The sequence below is a fragment of the Anolis sagrei genome, chromosome 2 (assembly GCF_037176765.1).
Source record: "Anolis sagrei isolate rAnoSag1 chromosome 2, rAnoSag1.mat, whole genome shotgun sequence".
Lineage (NCBI taxonomy): Eukaryota > Metazoa > Chordata > Lepidosauria > Squamata > Dactyloidae > Anolis > Anolis sagrei.
This window is the reverse complement of record NC_090022.1, coordinates 4,284,052-4,310,134: the sequence shown is the minus strand read 5'-3', so window position 1 is coordinate 4,310,134 and position 26,083 is coordinate 4,284,052. Positions and strand designations below refer to the sequence as shown.

General features: G+C 44.9%; 3 protein-coding genes across 5 annotated transcripts in view; 1 reads left to right on the top strand and 2 right to left on the bottom strand.

Moving 5' to 3' along the window:
• Window positions 1-923: 923 nt before the first annotated feature.
• On the bottom strand, window positions 924-9,033 carry LOC137096245 (zinc finger protein 180-like). Its single transcript, XM_067465061.1, has 2 exons — window positions 8,961-9,033; window positions 924-2,380 (listed from the first exon to the last, which is right to left on the bottom strand). Exon 2 carries the CDS (start codon window positions 2,166-2,168, stop codon window positions 987-989), a length of 1,182 nt encoding a protein of 393 aa, XP_067321162.1. The 5' UTR covers window positions 2,169-2,380; window positions 8,961-9,033; the 3' UTR covers window positions 924-986.
• On the top strand, window positions 8,955-18,312 carry LOC132766326 (zinc finger protein 239-like). The gene is made up of 2 exons (XM_060760728.2): window positions 8,955-9,193; window positions 13,738-18,312. The coding sequence occupies exon 2, from the start codon at window positions 14,031-14,033 to the stop codon at window positions 14,838-14,840; it is 810 nt and encodes a 269-aa protein (XP_060616711.2). The 5' UTR covers window positions 8,955-9,193; window positions 13,738-14,030; the 3' UTR covers window positions 14,841-18,312.
• A 4,110-nt stretch (window positions 18,313-22,422) lies between these two features.
• LOC132766367 (zinc finger protein 420-like) overlaps window positions 22,423-26,083 on the bottom strand; it is a 44,449-nt gene continuing 40,788 nt past the window's right edge. Inside the window, exon 5 of one of the 3 annotated variants that reach the window (XM_067465043.1) lies at window positions 22,423-25,226. In XM_067465043.1, the coding sequence (XP_067321144.1) occupies window positions 23,714-25,226 (1,513 nt within the window). In that variant the 3' untranslated portion in view covers window positions 22,423-23,713. Of the gene's footprint in view, window positions 25,622-26,083 lie in introns of all 3 variants that reach the window. The other 2 variants (XM_067465042.1, XM_067465041.1) reach the window with 2 other exon arrangements.

Here is a 26,083-nt window from a genome sequence, read left to right as displayed (position 1 = left end):
AAAATCACAATAATTTAAAATTAAAATAAAATCCTGGAAATCGACATGCTGTCTCCATTCTCTTCCTTCTTCTAAAGCACTCGAATGAATCAGGGTAACGTATGTTGCAACACTTTGATGCCCTTTCCGCACTACAGGCAGTAGTTTCTCCCCAGTGTGAATTCTTTGATGTAAACTTAGATTTCCACTTTGAACAAAACTCATTCCACATTCCATGCATTTAAAGGGTTTCTCCCCAGTGTGAATTCTTTGATGTGACTGTAGCTTTCCACTCTAAATAAAGCTCATTCCACACTCCATACATTGATAGAGTTTCTCCTGAGTGTGAGTTCTTTGATGTATTTGGAGACTGCTATGCTGACTGAAGCTCTTTCCACACTCCAGGCATGTATAAGGTTTCCCCCCAGTATGAGTTCTTTGATGTGAATGTAGATTTCCACTGTCACTGAAGCACTTTCCACACTCCATGCATTTATAGGGTTTTTCCCCAGTGTGAGTTCTTTCATGTGAATGTAGATTTCCACTACGAGCAAAGGTCTTTCCACAATCTGAACATTTATAGGGTTTCTCCCCAGTATGAGTTCTTTGATGTGACTGTAGACTTCCATTACGAGCAAAGGACTTTCCACACTCCAGGCATTTATAGGGTTTCTCTCCAGTATGAGTTCTTTCATGAAACTGCAGATTTCCTTGCTGACTAAAGCTCTTTCCATACGCCAAGCATTTATACGGCTTCTTTCCAGTGTGAGTTCTTTGATGGGAATGTAGAGTTCCACTATGAGTGAAGCTCTTTCTACACTCCATGCATGTATAGGGTTTTTCCCCAGTGTGAGTCCTTTGATGTATATGTAGACTCCCACTATGAGTAAAGCTCTTGCCACACTCCAGACATGTATAAGGTTTCTCCTTGGTGAGCGTTCTTTGATGTAAATGCAACTGATCATTCCGAGTGAAGCTCTTTCCACACTCCAGGCACTCATAGGGCTTCACCCCAGTGTGCATTCTTTCATGTAACTGGAGATGACCTTGCTGACTAAAGCTCTTTCCACATACCAGGCATTTATACGGTTTCTCTCCAGTGTGAATTCTTTGATGGGTATGTAGCTGATCATTCCGAGTGAAATTCCTTCCACACTCCAAGCATCCATAGGGTTTCTCCCCAGCGTGAGTTCTTTGATGTTTATGTAGACTTCCATTTTCATTGAAGCTCTTGCCACACTCCAGACATGTATAAGGTTTCTCCCCAGTGTGTGTTCTTTTATGTGAATGTAGATTTCCACTATGAGTGAAGTTCTTGCCACACTCCAGACAATCATAGGGTTTCTCCCCAGTATGAGTTCTTTGATGTAATTGAAGATTTCCACTACGAGCAAAGGACTTTCCACACTCCATGCATTTATAGGGTTTCCAGTGTGGGTTCTTTTATGTGTATGTAAGCTTTCACTACGAGCAAAGGACTTTCCACACTCCAGGCATTTATAGGGTTTCTCCCCAGTATGAGTTCTTTCATGTAACTGCAGATGTCCTTGCTGACTAAAACTCTTTCCACATGCCGTGCATTTATAGGGTTTCTCCCCAGTGTGAGTTCTTTGATGTGAATGTAGATGTGCTCTCTGTGGGAAGCGCTTTCCACACTGCAGGCATTCATAGGGTTTTTCCCCGGTATGAGTTCTTTGATGTAAATGTAGCTGATCATACCGGGTGAAGTTCTTTCCACACTCCAGACATTCATAGGGTTTCATTCCAGTGTGAGTTCTTTCGTGAAACTGCAGACTGCCTTGCTGACTAAAGCTCTTTCCACATGTCGGGCATTTATATGGTTTCTCTCCAGTGTGAGTTCTTTGATGGGAACGTAGATTTCGGCTTTCACGGAAACTCTTTCCACACTCCAGGCATTCATAGGGTTTCTCCCCAGTGTCAGTTCTTTGATGTTTATGCAGATTTCCACTCTCAGTGAAGCTCTTACCACACTCCAGACATGTATAAGGTTTCTCCCCAGTGTGAATCCTTTGATGTGCATGTAAATGTGCACTCTGAGTAAAGTTCTTTCCACATTCCAGGCATTCATATGGCTTCATTCCAGTGTGTGTTCTTTCATGTAACTGGAGATAACCATGCTTACTAAATGTCTTTCTACATTTACTGCATTTATATGGTTTCTTCCCCATGTTGACAGTGATGCGCACAATATGGACACGTGACTTTTCTTTTTCTCCCTTTCTGATAAGAGTTCAGCAATATCACATCATGAGAGAATTTCTTCTTTCTGGATGATTGGTTTCTTTACTCCACCTTTCCTTCTAAACTCCTCAAAATCCAACAAATGATGGTTTGTTTCTTATCATACCAGAAGTACCCCGTACAATCTTCATTTCCCTGGCTAAGAAAAAAAGAAGGAAAATATCAGACATGAATCATAGAATCAAAGAGTTGGAAGAGACCTCATGGGCCATCCAGTCCAACCCCATTCTGCCAAGAAGCAGGAATATTGCATTCAAATCACCCCTGACAAATGGCCATCCAGCCTCTGCTTAAAAGCTTCCAAAGAAGGAGCCTCCACCACACTCCGGGGCAGAGAGTTCCACTGCTGAACAGCTCTCACAGTCAGGAAGTTCTTCCTCGTGTTCAGATGGAATCTCCTCTCTTGTAGTTTGAAGCCATTGTTCCGTGTCCTAATCTCCAGGGAAGCAGAAAGGAAGCTTGCTCCCTCTTCCTCCCTGTGGCTTCCTCTCACATATTTATACATGGCTATCATATCTCCTCTCAGTCTTCTCTTCTTCAGGCTAAACATGCCCAGTTCCCTAAGCCGCTCCTCATAGGGCTTGTTCTCCAGACCCTTGATCATTTTAGTCACCCTCCTCTGGACACATTCCAGCTTGTCAATATCTCTCTTGAATTGTGGTGCCCAGAATTGGACACAGTATTCCAGATGTGGTCTAACCAAAGCAGACTAGAGGGGTAGCATTACTTCCTTAGATCTAGACACTAGGCTCCTATTGATGCAGGCCAAAATCCCATTGGCTTTTTTTGCCGCCACATCACATTCCTGGCTCATGTTTAACTTGTTGTCCTCGAGGACTCCAAGATCTTTTTCACACGTACTGCTCTCGAGCCAGGCGTCACCCATTCTGTATCTTTGCATTTCATTTTTTCTGCCAAAGTGGAGTATCTTGCATTTGTCACTGTTGAACTTCATTTTGTTAGTTTTGGCCCATCTCTCTAATCTGTCAAGATCGTTTTGAATTCTACTCCTGTCCTCTGGAGTATTGGCTATCCCTCCCAATTTGGTGTCGTCTGCAAACTTGATGATCATGCCTTCTAGCCCTTCATCTAAGTCATTAATAAAGATGTTGAACAGGACCGGGCCCAGGACGGAACCCTGCGGCACTCCACTTGTCACTTCTTTCCAAGATGAAGAGGAAGCATTAGTGAGCACTCTCTGCGTTCGTCCACTTAACCAATTACAGATCCACCTCACCGTAGTTTTGCCTCGCCCACATTGGACTAGTTTCCTTGCCAGAAGGTCATGGGGGACCTTCCTCCAAGATTAACCACAAATACCAAGAAATGCAGCTGTGAATAGTCTCAAGTGCTCACAGAGAAACCAAGAAAAGCCAATCTCAGATTCACAGGCAAGAGACGCACTAGATTCAATTACACCGAGTAAACACAATTGGGACCAAAACTCAAAAGGACTCAAGGAACAGAAAACAATGAAGGAAGGAATAGAAGGCAGGCATTCATTCACATCCAGGAGTGAGCATATTACACATATCCTAAAGTCACTCTACTGCTTGCCAATTAGTTTCTGGGCAAAGTACAACATATTGGTTTTGGCCTCTAAAGCCCTACATCAGTGTTTCTCAACCTTCCTAATGCTGCGACTCCTTAATCCGGTTCCTCATGCTGTGGTGACCCCCAACCATAACATTATTTTCATTGCTTCTTCATAGCTGTAATTTTACTACTGTTATGAATCGTCATGTAAATATCTGATATGCAGGATGGACCAAATTTGGCACAAATATCCAATACGCACAAATTTGAATACTGGTGGGGTTGTGGGAGATTGATATTGTTATTTGGGAGTTGTAGTTGCTGTGATTTATAGTTCACCTATAATAAAATTGCATTCTGAACTCCACCAATGATGGAATTGAACCAAACTTGGCACACAGAACTCCCACAACCAACAGAAAATACTGGAAGGGTTTGGTGGGCACTGACCTTGAGTTTGGGAGTTGTAGTTCACCTACATCCAGAGAGCACTGTGGACTCAAACAATGATGGACCTGGGCCAAACTTGGCATGAATACTCAATATGCCCAAATAGGAACATTGGTGTGGAGTTTGGGGAAAATAGAACTTGACATTTGGGAGTTGTAGTTGCTGAGATTTATAGATCACCTACAATCAAAGAGAATTCTGAACCCCACCAACAACAGAATTGGGCCAAATTTCCCAGACAGTACCCTCACGAGCAACAGAAATTACTGTGTTTTCTGATGATCTTTGGCGACCCCTCTGACACCCCCTTGCGACCCCCCCCCCCGGGTCCTGACCCCCAGGTTGAGAACCACTGCCCTACATGGTTTGAATCCAGGTGGCCTACAGGATTACCTTCTCCTGCACAAACTGCCCCACACACTCTGCTCTGGAGAGCATCTACTTCAGACAACCAGAACTCGACTGGTGAACATCACCCAGAGGAAGTTTTCATCAGTTGCCCAAAGACTGTGGAATGACCTGCCAGAAGACCTCCAAAAGCTACATCAGCTGTCGGAATTTAAGAGACAACTGAAGATCTATATCTTTCGAAAAGCCTAACCAGTCAATTTTTATCTATGAATTTTAAAATCATGTCTTAAAATCTTTGTTTTGTGTATTTTAACATATAAGTTGCTGTAAGTTTTTTCAGGCTATATGGCCATGTTCTAGAGGCATTCTCTCCTGACGTTTCGCCTGCATCTATGGCAAGCATCCCCAGAGGTTGTGAGGTCTGTTGGAACTAGGAAAATGGGTTTATATATTTGTGGAATGACCAGGGTGGGACAAAGGACTCCTGTCTGTTGGAGCTAGGTGTGAATGTTTCAGCTGACCACCTTGATTAGCATTTGATGGCTGGGCAGTGCCTGGGGCAATCTTTTGTTGAGAAGTGATTAGACGTCCTTGATTGTTTCACCTCTGTTGTTTTGCTGTTGTAATTTTAGAGTATTTTAATACTGGTAGCCAGATTTTGTTCATTTTCATGGTTTCCTCCTTTCTGTTGAAATTGTCCACATGCTTGTGGATTTCAATGGCTTCTCTGTGTAGTCTGACATGGTGGTTGTGAGAGTGGTCCAGCACTTCTGTGTTCTCAAATAATATGCTGTGTCCAGGTTGGTTCATCAGGTGCTCTGCTATGGCTGATTTCACAACAACAGAGAGGAAGCAAGCAGGGACAATCTAATTACCTCTCAACAAAAGTTTGCCCCAGGCACAGTCAGGCCATTGTATGCTAATCAAGGTGGTCAGCTGAAACATTCACACCTAGCTCCAACAGACAGGAGTCCTTTGTCCCATCCTGGTCATTCCACAGATATATAAACCCATTTTCCTAGTTCCAACAGACCTCACTACCTCTGAGGATGCTTGCTATAGATGCAGGCGAAACGTCAGGAGAAAATGCCTCTAGGACATGGCCATATAGCCCGGAAAAACCTACAACAACCCAACGAAAATAATGTTATGGTTGGAGGTCACCACAACATGAGGGACTGTATCAAGGGGTCGTGGTATTGGTAAGTTAGAGAAACACTGCCCTAAGGAATGAGCCCTCCACCTGGAAACAAATTCTGAGTAAAGGAGAGTCACTGTGTATGGGCAAACTGACAGAAGTGAAGGAAAGATAGACGGGAGGGGATGCTTAGACTAAGGATTAGGACAAGGTTTAGGGTTTGGTTATGATTAGGGTAACAGGTTACAGTTAGGGTACAGTTTAGGGTTAGGGTAAGGTTTTGGGTTTGGGTTAGTGTAAGGAGCCCCCGGTGGCACAGTGGGTTAAAGCACTGAGCTACTGAACTTGTTAATCGAAAGGTTGCAGGTTCGAATCCGGGGAGTGGCATGAGCACCCATTGTTAGCCCCAGCTTCTGCCAACCTAGCAGTTCAAAAACATACAAATGTGAGTAGATTAATAGATACCACTTCGGTGGGAAGGTAACAGTGCTCCTTGCAGTCATGCCGGCCACATGACCTAGGAGGTGTCTACGGACAACGCCAGCTCTTCGGCTTAGAAATGGAGATGAGCACCACACTCCAGAGTCAGACATGACTGAATGTAATGTCAGGGGAAAACCTTTACCTTAAGGTTTAGGGTTTGGGTTAGGGTTAGGGTTTGGGTAAGGGGTTAGGCTTAGTCTTACGGTAAAGTTTAGGGTTAGCGTAAGGGATTTCACCATTAAAGCACTCTTACATTCCTTCTCTATTATCTGTCTCCAGCCGGGCTTACATTAGCTCTCTTGCGCAAACAGCGCTCCAGAGCTTCCGGACCCAACTATCATACTATTACCCTTCACACTTTAACAACACAACCGTTCAATGCTAAGGCTTCCCATCAAAATGGAACTGTAGAGTATACTAAACAAGCCAGTACCTGCCGCATACCAGTACTGCCATCTGTTGAGGAGTTACGAAGGTGGAGGCAATACTTTTCATTCAACCCTTGTACTTCCCAACATTCACAACTACCTCCAACAGAGAAGAGTTCTTTCTCCTTCCTTGGACACCAAAATACACCGCTTGAGCTCTGCGAGTGCAGCATTTTTACGAATGAAGCAGAGAGTGTTTGAGGACCAGGACATCCGTAGGGATACCAAGGTGCTTGTCTGTAAAGCCATTGTCCTCCCAACCCTGCTATATGCCTGCGAAACGTGGACTGTCTGCAGGCGTCACATGCAACTCCTGGAACGATTCCATCAGCGCTGCCTCCGGAAAATCCTGCAAATCTCTTGGGAAGACAGGCGGACAAACGTCAGTGTGCTGGAAGAAGCAAAGACCACCAGCATTGAAGCGATGGTCCTCTGCCATCAACTCCGCTGGACCAGTGATGTTGTCCAGATGCCTGACCACCGTCTCCCAAAGCAGTTGCTCTACTCTGAACTCAAGAACGGAAAACGGAATGTTGGTGGACAGAAAAAGAGATTGAAAGATGGGCTCAAAGCCAACCTTAAAAACTCTGGCATAGAACTGGTAAGCCCTGGCCCTTGAGCGCTCCAGCTGGAGGTCAGCTGTGATCAGCAGTGCTGCAGAATTTGAAGAGGCATGAATGGAGGGCGAAAGAGAGAAACGTGCCAAGAGGAAGGCCGTCAAGGCAACCCCAACCGAGACTGCCTCCCACCTGGAAACCAATGCCCTCACTGCGGAAGAAGATGCAGGTCAAGAATAGGGCTCCATAGCTACCTACAAACCCACAAAAATAGTAATCAAGGAAGACCATCTTACTCGTCCAACAAGGGATCGCCTAAGTAAAGTAAAAAGTAAAAGTACTATTACCCTTCGCAGTTTAACAACGCAACCGTTCAATGCTAAGGCTTCCTACCAAAATGGAACTGTAGAGGAGAGTCTACTGAGCGACATACAGGGAACACACAACTCCCTTGTTTTGTCAGCTCCACTGGCTGCCAATCCAGTTCCGAGCACAATTCAAGGTGCTAGTTTTGACCTACAAAACCCTTTACGGTTCCGGTCCAGCGTATCTGTCCGAACGTATCTCCCTCTATGTCCCACCCCGGAATTTGAGATCATCTGGGGAGGCCCTGCTCTCGACCCCACCACTATCACAAGTGAGGCTGGTGGGGACGAGGAGCAGGGCCTTCTCAGTGGTGGCCCCCCACCCGTGGAACTCACTCCCGGGGGAAATCAGGACATCAACATCCCTCCTTGCCTTCAGGAGAAAGGTAAAGACGTGGCTATGGGACCAGCCTTTGGGCATCCTGGCAATTAGATATGGAATCCAGATGGATAGGACTGACAATGTGCAGAAAGTAGAACCTAAACTATGAGTCTGTTAAACGCTGACCAGCAATGAGGTTTGTATTGCTTTTATTGTTTTAATTGTTTTAATCGCTTTTATGGATTTTTTGGATGTTTTGCCGATAATAATGATTGCTTATGTTAATTGTTATCATTGCTATAATTGCTATTGTTATTGATGTTATGTTTTTGTTGTCATGTAATGCGGGCATCGAATTGTGCCTTGTTGTGTAAGTCGCCCTGAGTCCCCCTCGGGGTGAGAAGGGCGGGGTATAAGCGACCGTAATAAATAAATAAATAAATCAATACTGAACAAGCCAGTACCTGCCGCATACCAATACTGCCATTTGTTGAGGAGATACGAAGGTGGAGGCATTACTTTTCATTCAACCCTCGTACTTCCCAACATTCACACCTTCCTCCAAGAGTTCTTTGTCCTTCCTTGGATGTTATTCTACATATAAACCCCTTTCCTAGTTTCCAACAGACCTCACAAGCTGTGAGGAGGCCTGCCATAGATGTAGGCGAAACGTCAGGAGAGAATGCTTCTGGACAGCCCGGAAAACTTACAGCAACCCGCTTTCCAATGCTGCTTCCCATGCTCAATATATGGAGCGCCCCCTAAAGGCAGACAGCGCAGGAGGCCAAGCGGAGTGAGGATGGAGTACAGCGGGTACTCGGCTTCTCACGGCCTCCTTCCATCTCCATGGCAACAGCCAACCAGCAGCCGTATGCAAATCACTCCAGGCGTCCCACCAATTTGAGTACAGCGGGTACTCAGCTTCTCCCTGCCTCCATCTCCATGGCAACAGCCAACCAGCGGGTGTATGCAAATCGCCTCAGGCGTCCCACCAATCACCTTTCTCGCTCAGCGTTCCACGCGTCAGGCCCGCCCCCTCCCCCTTTTCAATCCAGTGACCGTTAAAAAGGGGGCGTGGCCTGTCTTTACCTGGGATCTTCTTTCTTTCTGAGGGAAACCAGAGCTTGGCGGAAGTAAAGGAGGAAGGAGTCAGAGAGAGAGAGAGACGGAAAGAAGGCCTTCCGGTTGCCTTCCTCCAAGAAGCAGCGAGTTCCGCTCCCTTTCTTGAGAGGGCTGAAGCGTTCAGAAGGCGGAGGAAAGGGGGAGAGTGACGCATGCGCCGTGGCGCCCTCAGTTCCGAAGCGTTCCGCCGAATCCCATTGGTAGGAAAAAACCGCGTGGGGAGGGTGGGGGGAGATTCCTGGTCACGTGGTTGCGGAAGGCCCACAATTCCTAACAGGTGGCAGACCAAAACACCGGGAGGGCCGAAATTTGCCCATGCCTTCTCTACACTCTAGCATTCATGAAAAAAAAGGCCCTTTCTGAGGGAAAACCTGCCTCCTGTGTTCTCTTCTGAGGGAAAAGAGGTTTCTTCTGAGCCAAATCCGCCTCTTGTGGCCTTTCTGAGGGAAAAGAGGCATTTCCTGAGAGAAAACCCTCCTCCAGTGTTCTCTTCTGAGGCCAAACCCACCTCTTGTGGCTTTTTTGAGGGGAAAGAGGCCTTTTCTGAGGGAAAACCTGCCACATGTGGCCTTTTATGAGGGGAAAGAGGCCTCTTCTGAGGGAAAACCTGCCACATGTAGCCTTTTATGAGGGAAAAGAGGTTTCTTCTGTGGCCAAACCCACCTCTTGTGGCTCTTCTGAGGGAAAACCTTCCACATGTGGCCTTTTCTGAGGGAAAACCCACCTCCAGTGTTCTCTTCTGAGGGAAAAGATGTATCTTCTGAGGCCAAACCCACCTCTTGTGGCCTTTCTGAGGGGAAAGAGGCCTTTTCTGAGAGAAATCCCACCTCCTCTGTTCTCTTCTGAGGGAAAAGAGGTTTCTTCTGAGGCCAAACCCGCCTCTTGTTGTCTTTCTGAGGGAAAAGAGGCCTTTTCAGAGGGAAAACCTGCCACGTGTGGGCTTTTCTGAGGGAAAAAAGGTCTCTTCTGAGGGAAAACCCGCCTCCAAGTTTGCCCATGCCTGGTCTACACTGCCGGATAATCTGGGATAAGAAGATCAGCAGATCCTGGGATAAAGGGAAGTGTAGATCCAGCCTTGGAAATCAGGCAGCCTTCTGCTCTCTTCAGTTTTGCACACTGGGTGGCAGTGCAGAGCATGTTCTAACATACCACCAAGAACTTGCCATGATTTATTATGATCCACGCTGTCAAAGGCTTTAGAATAATAAAACAGAAATATCTGCCTTGATATTCTGGGTTATATGGCTGTGTGGAAGGGCCCAGGTTTGGGACGTATTACAGGCAGTCTCCGAGTTACAAACACACGACTTACAAACAATTCCTAGTTGAGAACAAGGCTGAGACAACAGGAATTGAGAGGGATCTTTGCCTCCAAAGGAAAGGAGATCCAGTCCTAATAGAGTCATTATTACAGGGACAGAAATATTCAGATTCCACCTGAACATTCAGAAGAACTTCCTGTGAGAGCAGTGGAACTCTCTGCCTCAGAATATGGTGCAGGTTCCTTTTTTGGAGGCTTTGAAACAGGCAGGATGATGATGATGATAATAATAATAATAATCTTTATTTATACCCCACCACCATCTCCCTAACAGGGACTTGGAGAGGTTAACATGAAACCAAGCCAAACAATTATAACAAATAAAAAATGCATACAGCAAATAATAACACCAAATGAAATATAAACAAAGCAAATTAATACAAAATCAAATGCAGGGAATGAAATAAAATAATAAAAATATGCACTGGGCTGGGTCAAGTTAAAAGGATAGAATTAAAATATAAAAACCCTGGGTGAGATGGATGAATAGGATAGTGTCTGGTGGGGGGGGGGGGGGGTTCAGTTGGGAACAGCAATGGGGTGAATATCATTGAAGGATGAGAGAAAGTGCATCAATGGGCATATTTTGCTGAGCTGGTCATGGTGTGGGGATTGTATTCATCAAAGGCACACCGAAACAGCCAGGTTTTTAGGCTCTTTCTGAAGGCTGCCAGGGTGGGTGCTTGCCTAATCTCTCTGGGTAGCAAATTCCAAAGCCGAGGGGCCACCACGGAGAAGCCTCTCTCGTCCCCATAAGTCACACTTGCGAGAGGAGGTCCTCCCCAGAGGATCCAGATCAAATCAGTCCATCCTCCAGGAAATAATCCCCAATTGCTCACTGGAGGGAAGGATATTAGAGGTAAAGATGAAGTACTTTGGCCACATAATGAGAAGACAGGAAAGCTTAGAGAAGACAAGACAGAGGTCCTCCTGGTCAGTCCGAAGGCCAAACAGGGCATAGGGTTACAGCCTATGTTGGATGGGGTTACACTCCCCCTGAAGACGCAGGTTCACAGCTTGGGAGTGTGTTCCATAGGCGGGGGGCCACAGCCGAGAAGGCCCTGTCTCTCGTCCCTGCCATACACATTTTTGCTGTTGACGGGAGGGAGAGCAGGGCCTCCCTGCATGATCTTAGATAACGAGGTGGGACGTGCGTTTGGACAAGTAAGCTGGGCTAGAACCGTATAGAGCTTTATCTTTCATCGTTCCTTCTCCCCTTTCTCCCTGTCTCTCATTCCTTTATTTCCTTTCCTCTCTCCTTCCTTCCTTCCTTTCTGCTTTCCCTTCCTTTCCTTTTATATCCTTCCGTCCTTCTGGTTTTAGTGGGACCCCTTCCTCTTCTACCAGATGGATGGAGAGGGTTAGTCCTTCTCTTGCTTCCATGGAGATCTGTCTGTCTGTCTTTCTCTCTCTCTCTCTCTCTCTCTCTCTCTCTCACCCTTTCTGATTTTAACCCAAAGTCCTGGCGAGGGAGGGCAGTTTCTCTGAGTCTTTTGGGGCTTTTTGCATGGCAAATAAGGGCAACGTTTGGTTTTGAGGGCTCGAAGGAATGGATGATGATTGGAGGGGAGGAAAGAGAAGCTGGGTGGATGGTTAGAGAATAACTAAACAGAAAATGGATTCCCCAAATCACAAAGACACAAAACCACTACAAATAGTAGTACACCAATCACAGTAGTAATTATTTTTTACAACTCACTAGCCATACCCTCCCCAGAGACATTAGACTAGCACCCACGTTGGCAGTCTTTAGGAAGAACTTGAAGACTGTGCCTTTCCAGAATAGGATAACCTCCAGCACTATGTCCCAAAAGCACTTTATTAGAGTTTAAGACTCTCTGCACGTTGCACTTGCCCAGAACTCCAACATACCACCTTACACACCCAGCACTTTTAACCTGGCCCGGCCCTGATTTTATTGTGTAATAGTGTAATGTTTTGTTGTGTTATTGCTTATGTTTTTAATTTGCTTGCATTGTTATTGTTTGTTGTTGTTATGTTGAGGCCTTGGCCTTTGTAAGCCGCATCGAGTCCTTCGGGAGATGCTAGCAGGGTACAAATAAAGTTTAATAATAATAATAATACCCACCATGTGTTGCTATAGCCAACCTTCCCTCCCTCTTTCTCTCCTCCTTTCTCTCCTTCCTTCCTTCCTTCGTTCCTTCCTTCCTTCCCTTTTGTTCTTTCCTTCTCTCCTTCCTTCCTTCTCTTCTTCCCTTCCTTCCCCCCTTTTATTTTCCTTCCTCTTTCTTCCTTCTCTACCTATTCTTGAACTGCAACTCCCAGTAATCCTCTTGATCGATCTACCTACCTATCTAATCTATCTATCTGGAGGATTGCTGGGAGTTGCAGTCCAGAAATAGGAAATATGCAGGGATTGGGATGCTCTCAAATAAATCCAAGGAAAAGAAACCTTTCATCTTGGAGGCAATGCATTTGGATCATTCTCCTCTCCTAAAGGGCCTGGTCTAGGGGATGCTGGGAGCTATAGCCTTGTTCTAGCTCTCAGTCATTAGTCCCAGGGCCGTAGCCAGAAAAAAATTTCGGGAGGGGTTGAAATTTTTGGGGGTGGGGAGGTGGGGGTTGAAACCTGCCTCCTAGCTCACGCTGAAGCAAAGAGCACAGCAGGGGACAGAGCAGCCTTCAATAGCCTGCAGCTCCGCCCCTGTCAACCACCTCCACCAAGTCTGGCCTCCTTAATTTATTTATTTATTATTCAAACTTATATGCCGCCACTCCCCTGGGGCTCAGAGCGGCTTACAAGAACAGGCTAAAATCTAACACAATTTAAAAACAGCAATATCAAAGATCAAAGCCCTGTCAAAACAGATATGTCTTACATGCTCTGCGGAAAGCTGATAAGTCCCTCAAGGCACGGACTTCAGGTGGCAGAGTATTCCAGAGTGATGGTGCCACTGCTGTGAAGGCTCTGCGCAAGGTCTTGACATTGGGAATTTCAAACAAATCTTGGTCCTCAGAACCAAGGGATCTCTGGGGTTGGTAGGGGTGAGGGGGTCCCTCAGGTACATCAGCCCCAGACCATGCAAAGTCTTAAAGGTGAGTACCATTACCTTTAATGAGAGCATTCAACCCCCCCCCCCCCCAACTTGGTTGCTTCACTACATCGGCTATTGCTGCAAGTAATGACAGTGTGAATAAATTGTCAATATTTGCTTGAGATAGTGCTTACAGTTCTGGAGGGACTCTTAATTTTTTGCATCTCATAGACTTAGCATGGGGATTTGGTTAACCAGTTAAAATTCATGAGTAAACCAGGTTTTTTTAAAAAAAATCTGAAACATTGGGGGGGGGGGTTGAACCCCTAACCCCCCCCCCTCGCTACAGGCCTGATCAGTCCTGATGTCTAATGAAATCTATCTGTACTCAAGTCCTGATGAGATTCTCCTCTTTTTCATCCTGCAGGTACCCTCTGAATGAATCTTGTGAAGAAAATCTTGTAATCGCTTTGCTTTAGGGTTGTCCTCAGTCCAGAATGACTTAATGGTATATAACAAGGAAAGAAGGAAGAGAAAACATAGAAATCATACATCTGTGAAATTAAGGGGGAAACACAAGATTGTTCTGCAGAAATCTTGATTTCGAACAAGAACTAGAGAGTCTACAGAAAAATCAAAGACTGAGAAGGAAAAAAATCGTGTCATGTTCAAGACGGTTGGATTAAATTCTAACATATTTGAATCTATCAATGTAAAAGAATGGAAGATTCTCTACATCCGTATCCCAGCGAACAGACAGGGGAGAATCTAAATCAGGGTATGGAATGTGGAAAGAACCTCAACCAGAGTAAACATCTATGGCACCAACAAAGGACCCACACGGGGGAGAAGCCATATGAATGCAAGGAATGTGGAAAGAGCTTCACACAAAGTCGAATTCTGCGTATCCATCAAAGGACCCACACAGGGGAGAAGCCACACAAATGCAAGGAGTGTGGAAAGAGCTTCACGCGAAGTGGAATTCTGCGCATCCATCTAAGGACCCACACAGGGGAGAAGCCACACCAGTGCATGGAATGTGGAAAGAGCTTCACAGTAAATGGAAATCTGTGTATCCATCAAAGGATCCACACTGGGGAAAAGCCATATGAATGCCTGGAATGTGGGCAAAGCTTCAGTCAGAGAGCAGCTCTGCTTCGTCATCAAAGGACCCACACGGGGGAGAAGCCCCACAAATGCAAGGAATGTGGAAAGAGCTTCACACGAAGTGGAAATCTGCATGTCCATCAAAGGAGCCACACAGGAGAGAAGCCACACAAATGCAAGGAGTGTGGAAAGAGCTTTCCAGGAAGTGGAAATCTATATGTCCATCTTAGGACCCACACAGGGGAGAAGCCATACAAATGCATGGAATGTGGGAAGACTTTCAGTCAGGGTGGTAGTCTGCACTCCCATCAAAGAACCCACACCGGGGAGAAGCCACACAAATGCATGGAATGTGGAAAGAGCTTCTCACGAAGTAGAGATCTGCGTGTCCATCAATGGACCCACATGGAAGAAGCCACATAAATGCATGGAATGTGGCAGGAGTTTCAGTGGGAGAAGCCATAGATACGAACTGAATATGGAAAACACTTCAGAGATGGTTCAGCATGCAGTAGACATCAAAGAACTCAACCACGGCTAGAGGGGGAGACCTGCCTTTGACTCTCCTAGTTGTTCTCAACATAACCTTTGTTGGCGTGCAGCAGAGTATCACAGAAGCTCAGAATAATGGACTCTGGAGTCTCCCGGTAAAAGCAGGTTTCAGCTTTACTAAAGCAGCTCATAAAATACAACACACACCATCAGCGGACAGACGAGAAGAAGAAAACAAACCGAAAGAAGATAGGAACAAAGCAAACTGCAGCTGGGAAGGAGTTTATCTCCGGACACTCCCTAATTCTTCACCCAGCATGAACTCAGGGTCACATTCTCACAGCTTGTTTCTTAGCTGTTTTTAACCCTTCTGTGTCAAACTACATCCTGGCAATACAGTTCTATTACAATCACAATCCTATCACATAAAATTGCATTTAAACATACATCATACATAAATCATACACTGACAACCTTTCTATTCCTCCTGGCAAGGGTCCCATCCCTGCCCAGGCAGTCGAAAAATGGTAGGATGGAAGGAATGCTGAAGCTGTCATATTGCTTTCCCCACTCCTACTTTTGTATATTTTACTGTGCTTAGAATAAAGCCCTTTCAGCCAATTAGTATGTTTAGTTACTATCTGTCTTAAAGCAACCATTAGTATGCAAAGCATTTCTCCGTAACCACAACCGGTAGTTTGGATTCCCAGGAAAGGAGATGGTCAGTGGTACAAGGAAGAGCACCAGCTTAGGTACCCAGTGATGCTTGGGTTTGGTCTTTTGTAATCTATATAAATAAAAATGTAATGTTAGTTCGTGCTACCATCAGAACTCAAAAACCACTGGGGGAATTGACACCAAATTTGGACACAAGACACCTAACAGTCCAATTTATGTCCTCCACTCAAAAAAAATGATTTTGTCATTTGGGAATTGTCGTTGCTGGGATTTATAGTTTACCTACAATCAAAGAGCATTCTGAACTCCATCAATGATGGAATTGAACCAAACTTGGCACACAGAACTTCAATGACCAACAGAATATATTGGAATGGTTTGGTTGGCATTGACCTTGAGTTTGGGCGTTGTAGTTCACCCACATCCAGAGAGCACTGTGGTCTCAAACAATGATGGATCTGGACCAAACTTGACACAAAACTTCCATATGCCTAAATATGAACACAGATGGAGTTTGGAGAAAATAGACCTTGACATTTGGGATTTGTAGTTACTGGGATTTATAGTTCACTACAATTAAAGAGCATTCTGAAACCCACAAACGACAGAAATGGGGGAAACTTCCCACTCAGAACCCCCATGACCAACAGAAAATACTTAAGGCCATCCAGTCCAACTCTCTTCACCAGGGCAAGAAAATGTAATCAGAGCCCTCCTGACAAAGAGCCATCCAGTCAGATAGATAGATAGATAGATAGATAGATAGATGATAGATAGATAGATAGATAGATAGATATGATTCTCTCTCACACACACACAGATATAGTATCATAGATCTGAAAGAGACCCTTAAGGAAGGACTATGATATGTTGCATATTCCAGAGTAAGCAAACCAGACACTCTCCACATCAACACTGACAAAGAAACAGCAAGAAATACGGTTTACTCACAAGCATAAAGGAATTACATATATTGGAAACCAACACTTTCTCATTACTTTATTTTCCAGATCACCAGACTGGGCCACAGCAACGCGAGGCAGGGGACAGCTAGTACTATATATAATAGTCATTGTTTGCTTTTGTTTTTATGCATGCTCCAATTAGTAATTGCATAAGCATGTGGGTGAACTACAACTCCCAACATCATGAGTCAATTCCACCCAATTTCACCAGTATTTTAAGTTGGCCATGTTGGGTATGCATGCTAAATTTGGTCCAGATCCATTGTTGCTTGGGTTCACAGTTTTCTCTAGATGTGCGTGAACTATAACTCCCAACATCGTGGGTCTATTCCCCCACAAACCCTGCCAGTATTCAAAATTGGACATGTCGGCTATGTGAGCCACATTTGGTTCAGATCCATCTGTGAAGTTGACATCGATCTTTGTTGTGGGTAAACAACAACTTCCAATATTGTGGGTCAAATCCCCATAAAACCCACTAGTGCAGTGGTTCTCAACCTGGGGTCCCCAGATGCTTTTGGCCTACAACTCCCAGAAATACCAGCCAAATCACCAGCTGTTGGGATTTCTGGGAGTTGGAGGCCAAAAACATCTGGGGACCCCAGGTTGAGAACCACTGCACTAGTGAGTCATGTTGAGTATGTGTGCCAGGTTGGTCCAGTTCCATCATTGGTTGGGTTCACAGTTCTCTTTGATTGTGGTTAGACCCTGGCCATCCTAGGTCAATTCCGTCCAAACCCCAGCAGTATTCAAGGTTGGGCATGCTGGGTATGTGTGCCAAGTTTAGTCCAGATCTGTCATTGGCTGGTTAATAGTGCTCTCTGGATGTGGGTCAACTACAACTCGCAATTTCCAAGATTAATTCTCCTCAAATCCAGGGTTCCTCCTCTGAGCCTGTCAGTAGAAGATCTCTCTTTCATGCCTGGATCAGACCAGAGAGATGGATTCAGATTGCTTTGATGGGGAGACATGCAAATATGTTTATACAAATGGGAGGCTTAGAAGACTTGGTGTAGACAGGTGTGAAAGGTGTATAAGCTAATAACCCATAAAATAGTTGGTAAAATTTGGAAACAGGAGCAGAAAACATGGTACGACCCAGGCAATGGTCTGTGGTACAACAACATCCCCTATGGTAGTAAATTGAAAATTTTGGATGGTTTATTTTATTTCAAACCAGCTTGGGGACCGGCAATGCCCGGGCTATTTGAAAAAGGCATTGTTTGTTTTGGGGTGGTAATTTGTAGCTCTGTTTCTTAGGAAAAAACCCAGTCTTTCCTGTTTTTTATTAATGCTCCCATTAGAAAATGCATACGGATATGGGTGAACTGCAATCCTAAAAATCATTGGCCAAACCTCATAAGTATTCAGAGTTGGCATTGCTGGGTCTGTGTGCCAAGTTTGGTCCAGATCAGACGTTGGCTGTGTTCAGTGCTCTCTTGACACAATTAAACTACAGCTCCCAAATGCTAAGGACAATCACACCCAAACCCCATCTCTATGCACAGTTGGCCATGTTGGGTCTGTGTGCTAAGTTTGGTACAGATCCATCGTCGACTGGGTTCAGTTCTCTCTAGTAAAAAGCCCTAAGAATCAACATCTATGTCAGGAGGTGAAGACTCAAGATAATTTTTAACTGGACAAGTATTTACTACATCAGCAGAATATTCCTATAATAGACTCGATCTAATAATTCTCAAGTGTGGCAGACTGGAGGAGTCTGGTCCACCTACCGCTCTGCTCCTTTGGGGGGGGGGGGGAGAGAGAGAGAGAGAGAGTTGGTGTATTTTGGAGTTATGTATGTATTTGGAAGGGAATCAGTTTCTGCTGAAGTGAATAGTGATCTGGTCCTTAGCGTTGTGCTTAGGGAAAGGATGCGTTTTGGAGTATTATAATAATAATACTGTATTTATATTCCACCCTATCCCCCCAAGGGGACTCGGGGTAGATCACAGTACACATACACAGCCAACATTCAATGCCGTTTGGACAGATAAGGACAGAACAGAAAGAAAGGAGGTGTGTTGTGTTGACGTTAGCGCCTTTAGAAGGTTGTGCTCGAAATCCAGCCATGGGGGTGATGTTGCTCCATCCACCAAGATGAGGAGTTATCAGGACTTGCTTTTTGGTCGCCGTCATTTTCTGGTCTTCTTCTTTTTATATTGTAAAATACCTCCCCTGCTTGTTTAAGCATTACCTAATTTCTCTAATTACAGAACAAGCTGTTTTTGAACTGCTTAGGTCAACAGTAAGCTGGGCTTGATAGTCGGCAGCTCACGACAACCTTGGGCTTTCGGTTGGTAGATGTTAACATTGCTGATGATTTTACCAGCTATGGAACTATGCCTTGACAGATTTGCAAGTAAGCAGTTCTTGACAGGAAGACTGGAGAAATGGTGATGTACACATTGTGATGGATAAATATTTGTATATGTGTAATTGAATGTTGAGTAAAAATGTAATTCCCCTTTGTTTGTTAGCCAATGTAACTGTAACTTGTTTGTGAATCCAATGTAGTTACATAGAATCTGTATGTCCATATGTCTAAATGTTATTCTGGAAAAGTTCTGATATACCCTCTCACACTGAAAATTGCAATAAAAAGAACCTTTGTTTAACATTTTTCATGACATTTTGTCATCCAGCCTCCATTCTGTGTCACCTGCCACTGCCCAATCCTGGTGTTAAATGAGTCTTCTCTAAGGCTAGGGTCAAACGAAGGGGCAGCACCATCAGGAAACTATAACTCTCAGGTGGGCAAAGGCCCAGAGGTGGGTGTAAGAGGATACTCGGCCTACAGCTTGTTCATGGGTTGTAAATATCCCCATCTCCAGAAGCCAGTTAACAGTCAGTACTGATGGAATATTCTAGTAACTAGGACATATATAAAAAGTGGGAAAAGAACAAAAAATCACCAAAGAAGAATTCAAAGAAATAGCCTGTCAGAATAGCGTTAGTATTCTGAGACTGTCTCAGCCTCTTTTACGCTCCATGTAATTAAAACTCAAAAAATACACGAGTCTGTTGCTTTAAGTAGAAACGAAAACATAGTTCTGTTCACCGTAGATCAAAAACACAAAGCAAAACAGAAGAATTGTTCTCACCAATAGAACACACAATATCTCTGGTGAGTCCTCTTTACACGACGATATGCAAACACATAGCAAAACTATTTATTTTATTTATCATGTCAGGCAACCGAACAGTTGCATTACATTTTTAACAGAACAAACAAACAAACATACAAAAAAAACACAGAGTTTGCAAGCTTGGTAGTTGATTAAATGTCCTTTGACCAGTATCTGGCCAGTTGGAGTGCTTCTAGTGCAATCCCACTGGAGCATTGCAGCACACCCAAATCCCTGGGAGTCATTCTGGACCGTGCTCTGACCTACAAGAAGCACTGCCTGAATATCAAGCAAAAAGTGGGTGCTAGAAACAATATCATATGAAAGCTGACTGGCACAACCTGGGGATCACAACCAGACACAGTGAAGACATCTGCCCTTGCGCTGTGCTACTCTGCTGCTGAGTATGCATACCCAGTGTGGAACACATCTCACCACGCTAAAACAGTGGGTGTGGCTCTTAATGAGACAAGCTGCATTATCACGGGGTGTCTGTGCCCTACACCACTGGAGAAATTACACTGTTTAGCCAGTATTGCACCACCTGACATCTGCCAGGAAGTAGCAGCCAATAGTGAAAGGACCAAGGCAGTGACATCTCCAGCTCATCCCCTGTTTGGGTATCAGCCAGCACGTCAACGACTTAAATCAAGAAATAGATTTCTAAGATGTACAGAGACACTCGCTGGAACACCCTAGCAAGCGAAAGTCCAAAAGTGGCAGGCTCAAACCCAGTGCCTCAATCAATGGCTGATACCAAATGAGAGACTTCCCCCTGGGCACACAGAAAACTGGGAGACTTGGAAGGCGCTGAACAGACTGCGCTCTGGTACCACGAGATGCAGAGCTAACCTTCAGAGCTACAACGTGGAATCCACAACATGCGAGTGTGGAGAAGAGCAAACTACAGACCACCTGCTGCAATGCAACCTGAGCCCTGCTACATGCACAATGGAGGATCTTTTTGCGGCAACATCAGAAGCAAAACAATAGTCTCTCCACTTAGTAGAATGTCCTTATCTTGCCATAAACAAGCAGTTTCCTTGGCACTCCAAATGGCTTCAGCTTCAGGACACTGCATAACCACTCCCAGCAGCAGCCAAATGAGCCATCACACTAAGCCAAATGCAAAGCTCAAAGCTTGCAAACCTAGTGCCTTGTTATATGATGAATCAGATAACACACCAAATTAACTTGTGGCAGCTGTAACAGAAAAGGTTCTGATCCTCCCTGTTACTTAGAAAAAACCTGTTGTAAACCTCTAGTAGCAGCACAGCCAGCATATGGAGGGAGGAGGTTAGAAAACCAAAGCACAAAATGAGCTCAGGCTTCCTGGATACCAACTACAATGTTTTAGACATAGTTAAAAAGAACGATTCCTAACAGATAACAAAAACAGCAATTTTGAAAAAGAAAAATCAGAGTTTGAAAAGAATTGCACCAGTGACGAACATCTAATAGGTATTAACCATACGGGGCAGCGCTGGTTGTATTATTGGATCTCACAGCAGCATTTGACACAGTCGACCACCATCTTTTGACCCACCGCCTTGCTGTTGCTGGAGTCAGGGGGAGAGCTTTAAACTGGCTGCCCTCCTTTCTTCACAACCGTGGACAGCGAGTGGAGAGGGGAGGCCTGGTCTCTGAGAGGTCCCCTCTCTCTCTCTTGTGGGGTTCCTCAGTGGGCCATTCTCTCCCCTCTGTTGTTTAACATTTATATGCGACCACTTGCTCAGCTGGTTCGAGGTTTTGGGCTGGAGTGTTATCAGTACGCCGATGACACTCAGCTGGTGCTGAAGATGGAAGGCCGACCGGACTCTGTACCCGATTGTTTCCATCAGTGCCTCGAGGCCGTGACTGGATGGCTGTGTGCCAGCAGGTTGAGGGTGAATCCAGCAAAGACGGAGATCCTATGGCTGGGTCGACCGGGCAGTGGGAATATCCAGCTGCCTACCCTGGATGGCGAGGAGGCGCTACACCTGTCATCATTGGTAAAGAGTCTGGGAATCCTTTTGGACCCTCTGCTGACGATGGAGGCCCAGGTCTCCGCCGTGAGCAGAACCGCTTTTTTTCATCTGCGGCAGGCTAGACGGCTGGCCCCCTCCCTGTCCAGGGACGACCCAGCTACGGTCATCTCAAGACTGGACTACTGTAATGCCCTCTACATTGGCCTTCCTCTGTCGGTGATTCGGAAGCTCAAGTTGGTACAAAATGCAGCTGCTCGGCTTCTTGCGGGAATTCCGATGAGATGCCACATAACACCAATCTTACTACAGCTGCATTGGTTACCAATTGAGCACCGGATCACTTTCAAAGTGATGGTACTCACCTTTAAGGCCTTGCACGGTCTGGGGCCGATGTACCTCAGGGACCGCCTCACCCCCTACCAACCCCAGAGATCCCTCCATTCTGAGGACCAAGATCTATTGGAAATTCCCAGTCTCAAGGCCTTGCGTCTAACAGCAACCTGATGCAGAGCCTTCACAGCAGTGTCTCCATCACTCTGGAACACTCTGCCACCTGAAGTCCGTGCCTTGCAGGACTTATCAGCTTTCCGCAGGGCATGTAAGACATATCTGTTTCGACAGGCTTTTGATCTCTGATATTGCTGTTTTTAAATTGTTTTAAATTGTGTTAGATTTTAGCCATTCTTGTAAGCCGCTCCGAGCTCCAGGGGAGTGGCGGCATATAAGTTCAAATAACAAATAAATAAATAGTTTAGAATAGAATTGGAAACAGACCTAGCAAAAGATTGCCAGATAAAATGGGCAAACACCATTTTTATTGGGATTACAAAACAAACGAGTAAAATCAATACACATCGCACTATTACAATACATGCTATTACAATACATGAGAATGGTATAAATATGCTCAAATCTGTAAAAAGGCAGAAATGAACTCAGAGAAAGAAGTCAAAGCCACTTCAGAAAGAACTCAAGTCTTGCAAAACAAGAAAAAGGCTCACAATTACAAGTCTGGGGGCTTCAAATAAGTTCGAAGCAGGAACTTCGAATGTATCTAGATACAAGTTAGCTAGAAGGTCTCATAGTTGTAATCTTGAAAGACATATTTATTTACTGTATTTGTATACCGCCTTTCTCAGCCAATTGGCGACTCAGGGCGGTTTCCAACAAATCAGTATACATAAAACGTAATAGATAAAAAAAACATTAAACAGTATAAAACATCACAAAAGCAATAAAAGCAACATCATCAGCGTCTCATTATTCTCAAGCATTGTCCAGTTCCATTGCCAGGTCATTCGATTTCCTATATTAGATACTCTGTATTTGTAAACGCTTGCTCGAACAGCCACGTTTTAACTTGCCTCTGAAATGTCAAGAGGGAGGGAGCAGATCTGATCTCCATAGCCGAGGGGCCACCACTGAGAAGGCCCTGTCTCTCGTCCCCGCCAAACGTGCTTGTGACAAAGGCGGGACCGAGAGCAGTGCCTCCCCAGATGATCTTAAAGTCTTCAGTGGTTCATAAGGGGAGATACGTTCGGACAGGTAAGTTGAGCCAGAACCGTTTAGGGCTTTATAGGCCAAAGCCAGCACTTTGAATTGGGCCTGGTAGGAAAAAGGCAGCCAGTGGAGCTGGCGCAACAAGGGGGTTGTATCCTTCCTGAGCACCACTCCTGTTAACAACCTGGCTGCCGTTCGCTGGACTAGTTGAAGCTTCCGGACCGTCTTCAAAGGCAACCCCACACAGAGAGCATTGCAGTAGTCTATACAGGATGTAACTAGAGCGTGGACTACCGTGGCAATCAAAGCACCCTCAATGGATTACCCTCTGTTTAAAAGCTTCTAAAGGGGGAGCCTCCACCATACTTCCAGGGAGTGAATGTTATTGTATAGTGTTTTACCCATGTTCTGACTTGGCCATGGTGGTCCATGCTCTGGTTACATGCAAAAACACACAAGCAATGCAAGTCCTGTGAAAGGAATGCAGAACTCCATTCTGAATGTAGGTCTGTCCACAATCGAAACATTTCTTTTTATGGATTGTTCGACATGTAGTGCATACTCAACTACCACTGAAACTCTTCCCACAGTCCATACATTTCTATAGTTTCTCCTCCCATATGAGTTTTTTGATGGGCATGCAGACCTTCTCTTTGGCTGAAGCTCTTTCCACATTCCCTGCATTTATGTGGCCTCTCTCCTGTGTGGGTCCTTTCGTGGTAACGCAGATGTCCACTCTGATTGAAGCTTTTTCCACATTCCATACATTTATATGGCTTTTCCCCTGTGTGTATTCTTATATGTCTAGCACACGTTGAAGCATTACCAAAGCTCTTCCCACATTCCATACATTTATAAGGCTTCTCCCCTGTGTGAATGTTTTGGTGTTTAGTTAATGATCTGCCATCACTGAAACTCATCCCACATTCTACGCATTGATATGGCATCTCCCCTGTGTGAATTCTTTGATGTTTAGTTAATGATCGACTACAACTGAAACTCATTCCACATTCCATGCATTTATATGGCATCTCCCCTGTGTGGGCCCTTTGATGGGAACGGCGATCTGCACTCCGGCTGAAGCTTTTCCCACATTCAATGCATTTAAATGGCTTCTCCCCTGTGTGGGTTCGTTGATGCCGCGTGCATGTTCCACTATCACTGAAGCTCTTCCCACATTCCCTGCATTTGTAAGGCTTCTCCCCTGTATGAACTCTTTGATGTTTAGTTAATGAACTACTATCGCTAAAGCTCTTCCCACATTCCAGGCATTTATATGGCTTCTCCCCTGTGTGAATCCTTTGATGTTTAACAAATGCTGAACTATATTTGAAGCTCTTTCCACATTCCATGCATACACTTGGCTTCCCCCGTGTGTGGATCCTTTGATGTTTCGCTAATGCTCTATCGTCACGGAAGCTCATTCCACATTCCGTGCATTTATATGGCATCTCCTCTGTGTGGGTCATTTGATGGGAACGCAGATTGCTACTCTGACGAAAGCTCTTTCCACATTCCACGCATTTATAGGGCTTCTCTCCTGTGTGGGTCCTTTGATGGGAACGCAGCTGTCCACTCTGAGAGAAGTCCTTTCCACATTCCATACATTTATATGGCTTCTCCCCAGTGTGGATCCTTTGATGGGAATGCAGCTGTCCAATCTGAGAGCAGGCCTTTCCACATACAATGCATTTATATGGCTTCTCCCCTGTGTGGACTCTCTGGTGTTTATTACATGTACTATTATCACTGAAACTCATTCCACATTCCATGCATTTATATGGCATCTCCCCTGTGTGAATTCTTCTATGCTTAGTTAACGATCCACCATCGCTGAAGTTCATTCCACATTCTGAGCATTTATACGGCTTCTCCCCTGTGTGGATTCTTTGATGTTTAGTAAACGCTGAACTCCATCTAAAGAACTTTCCACATTCGATGCATTCGTAAGGCTTTTCCCCTGTGTGCACCCTCTGATGGGAATGTAGAGCTCCGTTGTGAGAGAAGTTCTTTCCACATTCCACGCATTCGTATGGCTTCTCCCCTGTGTGGATCCTTTTATGGGAATGCAGCTGCCCACTGCGAATGAAGCTCATTCCACATTCCGTGCATCGATGTGGCTTATCCCCCGTGTGGGTCCTTAGATGTATAGTAAGGGAACTTCTCCAACTAAAGCCTTTCCCACATTCCACACATTTATACAACTTCTCCCTTGTGTGTGGCCGGGGATAAGGGTATAAATGATACTTCATTCTTTTCGATTTATGATTCAAATATGTCAGAAGTTTACAAATATGAACTCCTTGAAGAGAACAAAATTTCTTTGATTTTTCTGTAGCTTCTCCGGTCTCTTTTCCAAATGATTCTTTTTAAAGCACCATGTTGATTTTCTTCTTCAAATTCACAAGTGGGCAGTTTTCAATACTGATTTTTTCCTTTTATTTTATTTTCTTCCTATGATTGCTGTGAACCTGCTTGAAAAAAAAAAGGAAAAGCACATTAGAACTTGAGCAAAAGATATCATTAGACCTCAAGACCAATAGACCAGTGCTGCAGCAAAAAGTGGGTGCTAGAAACAATATAATACGAAAGCTGACTGGCACAACCTGGGGATCACAACCAGATACAGTGAAGACATCTGCCCTTGTGCTATGCTACTCTGCTGCTGACTACGCATGCCCAGTATGGAACACATCTCACCACGCTAAAACAGTGGATGTGGCTCTTAATGAGACATGCTGCATTATCACAGGGTGTCTGCGCCTTACACCACTGGAGAAATTACACTGTCTAGCCGGTATCGCACCACCTGACATCCGCCGGGAAGTGGCAGCCAATAGTGAAAGGACCAAGGCAGAGACATCTCCAGCTCATCCCTTGTTTGGGTATCAGCCAGCATGTCAACGACTTAAATCCAGACATAGTTTTCTAAGATC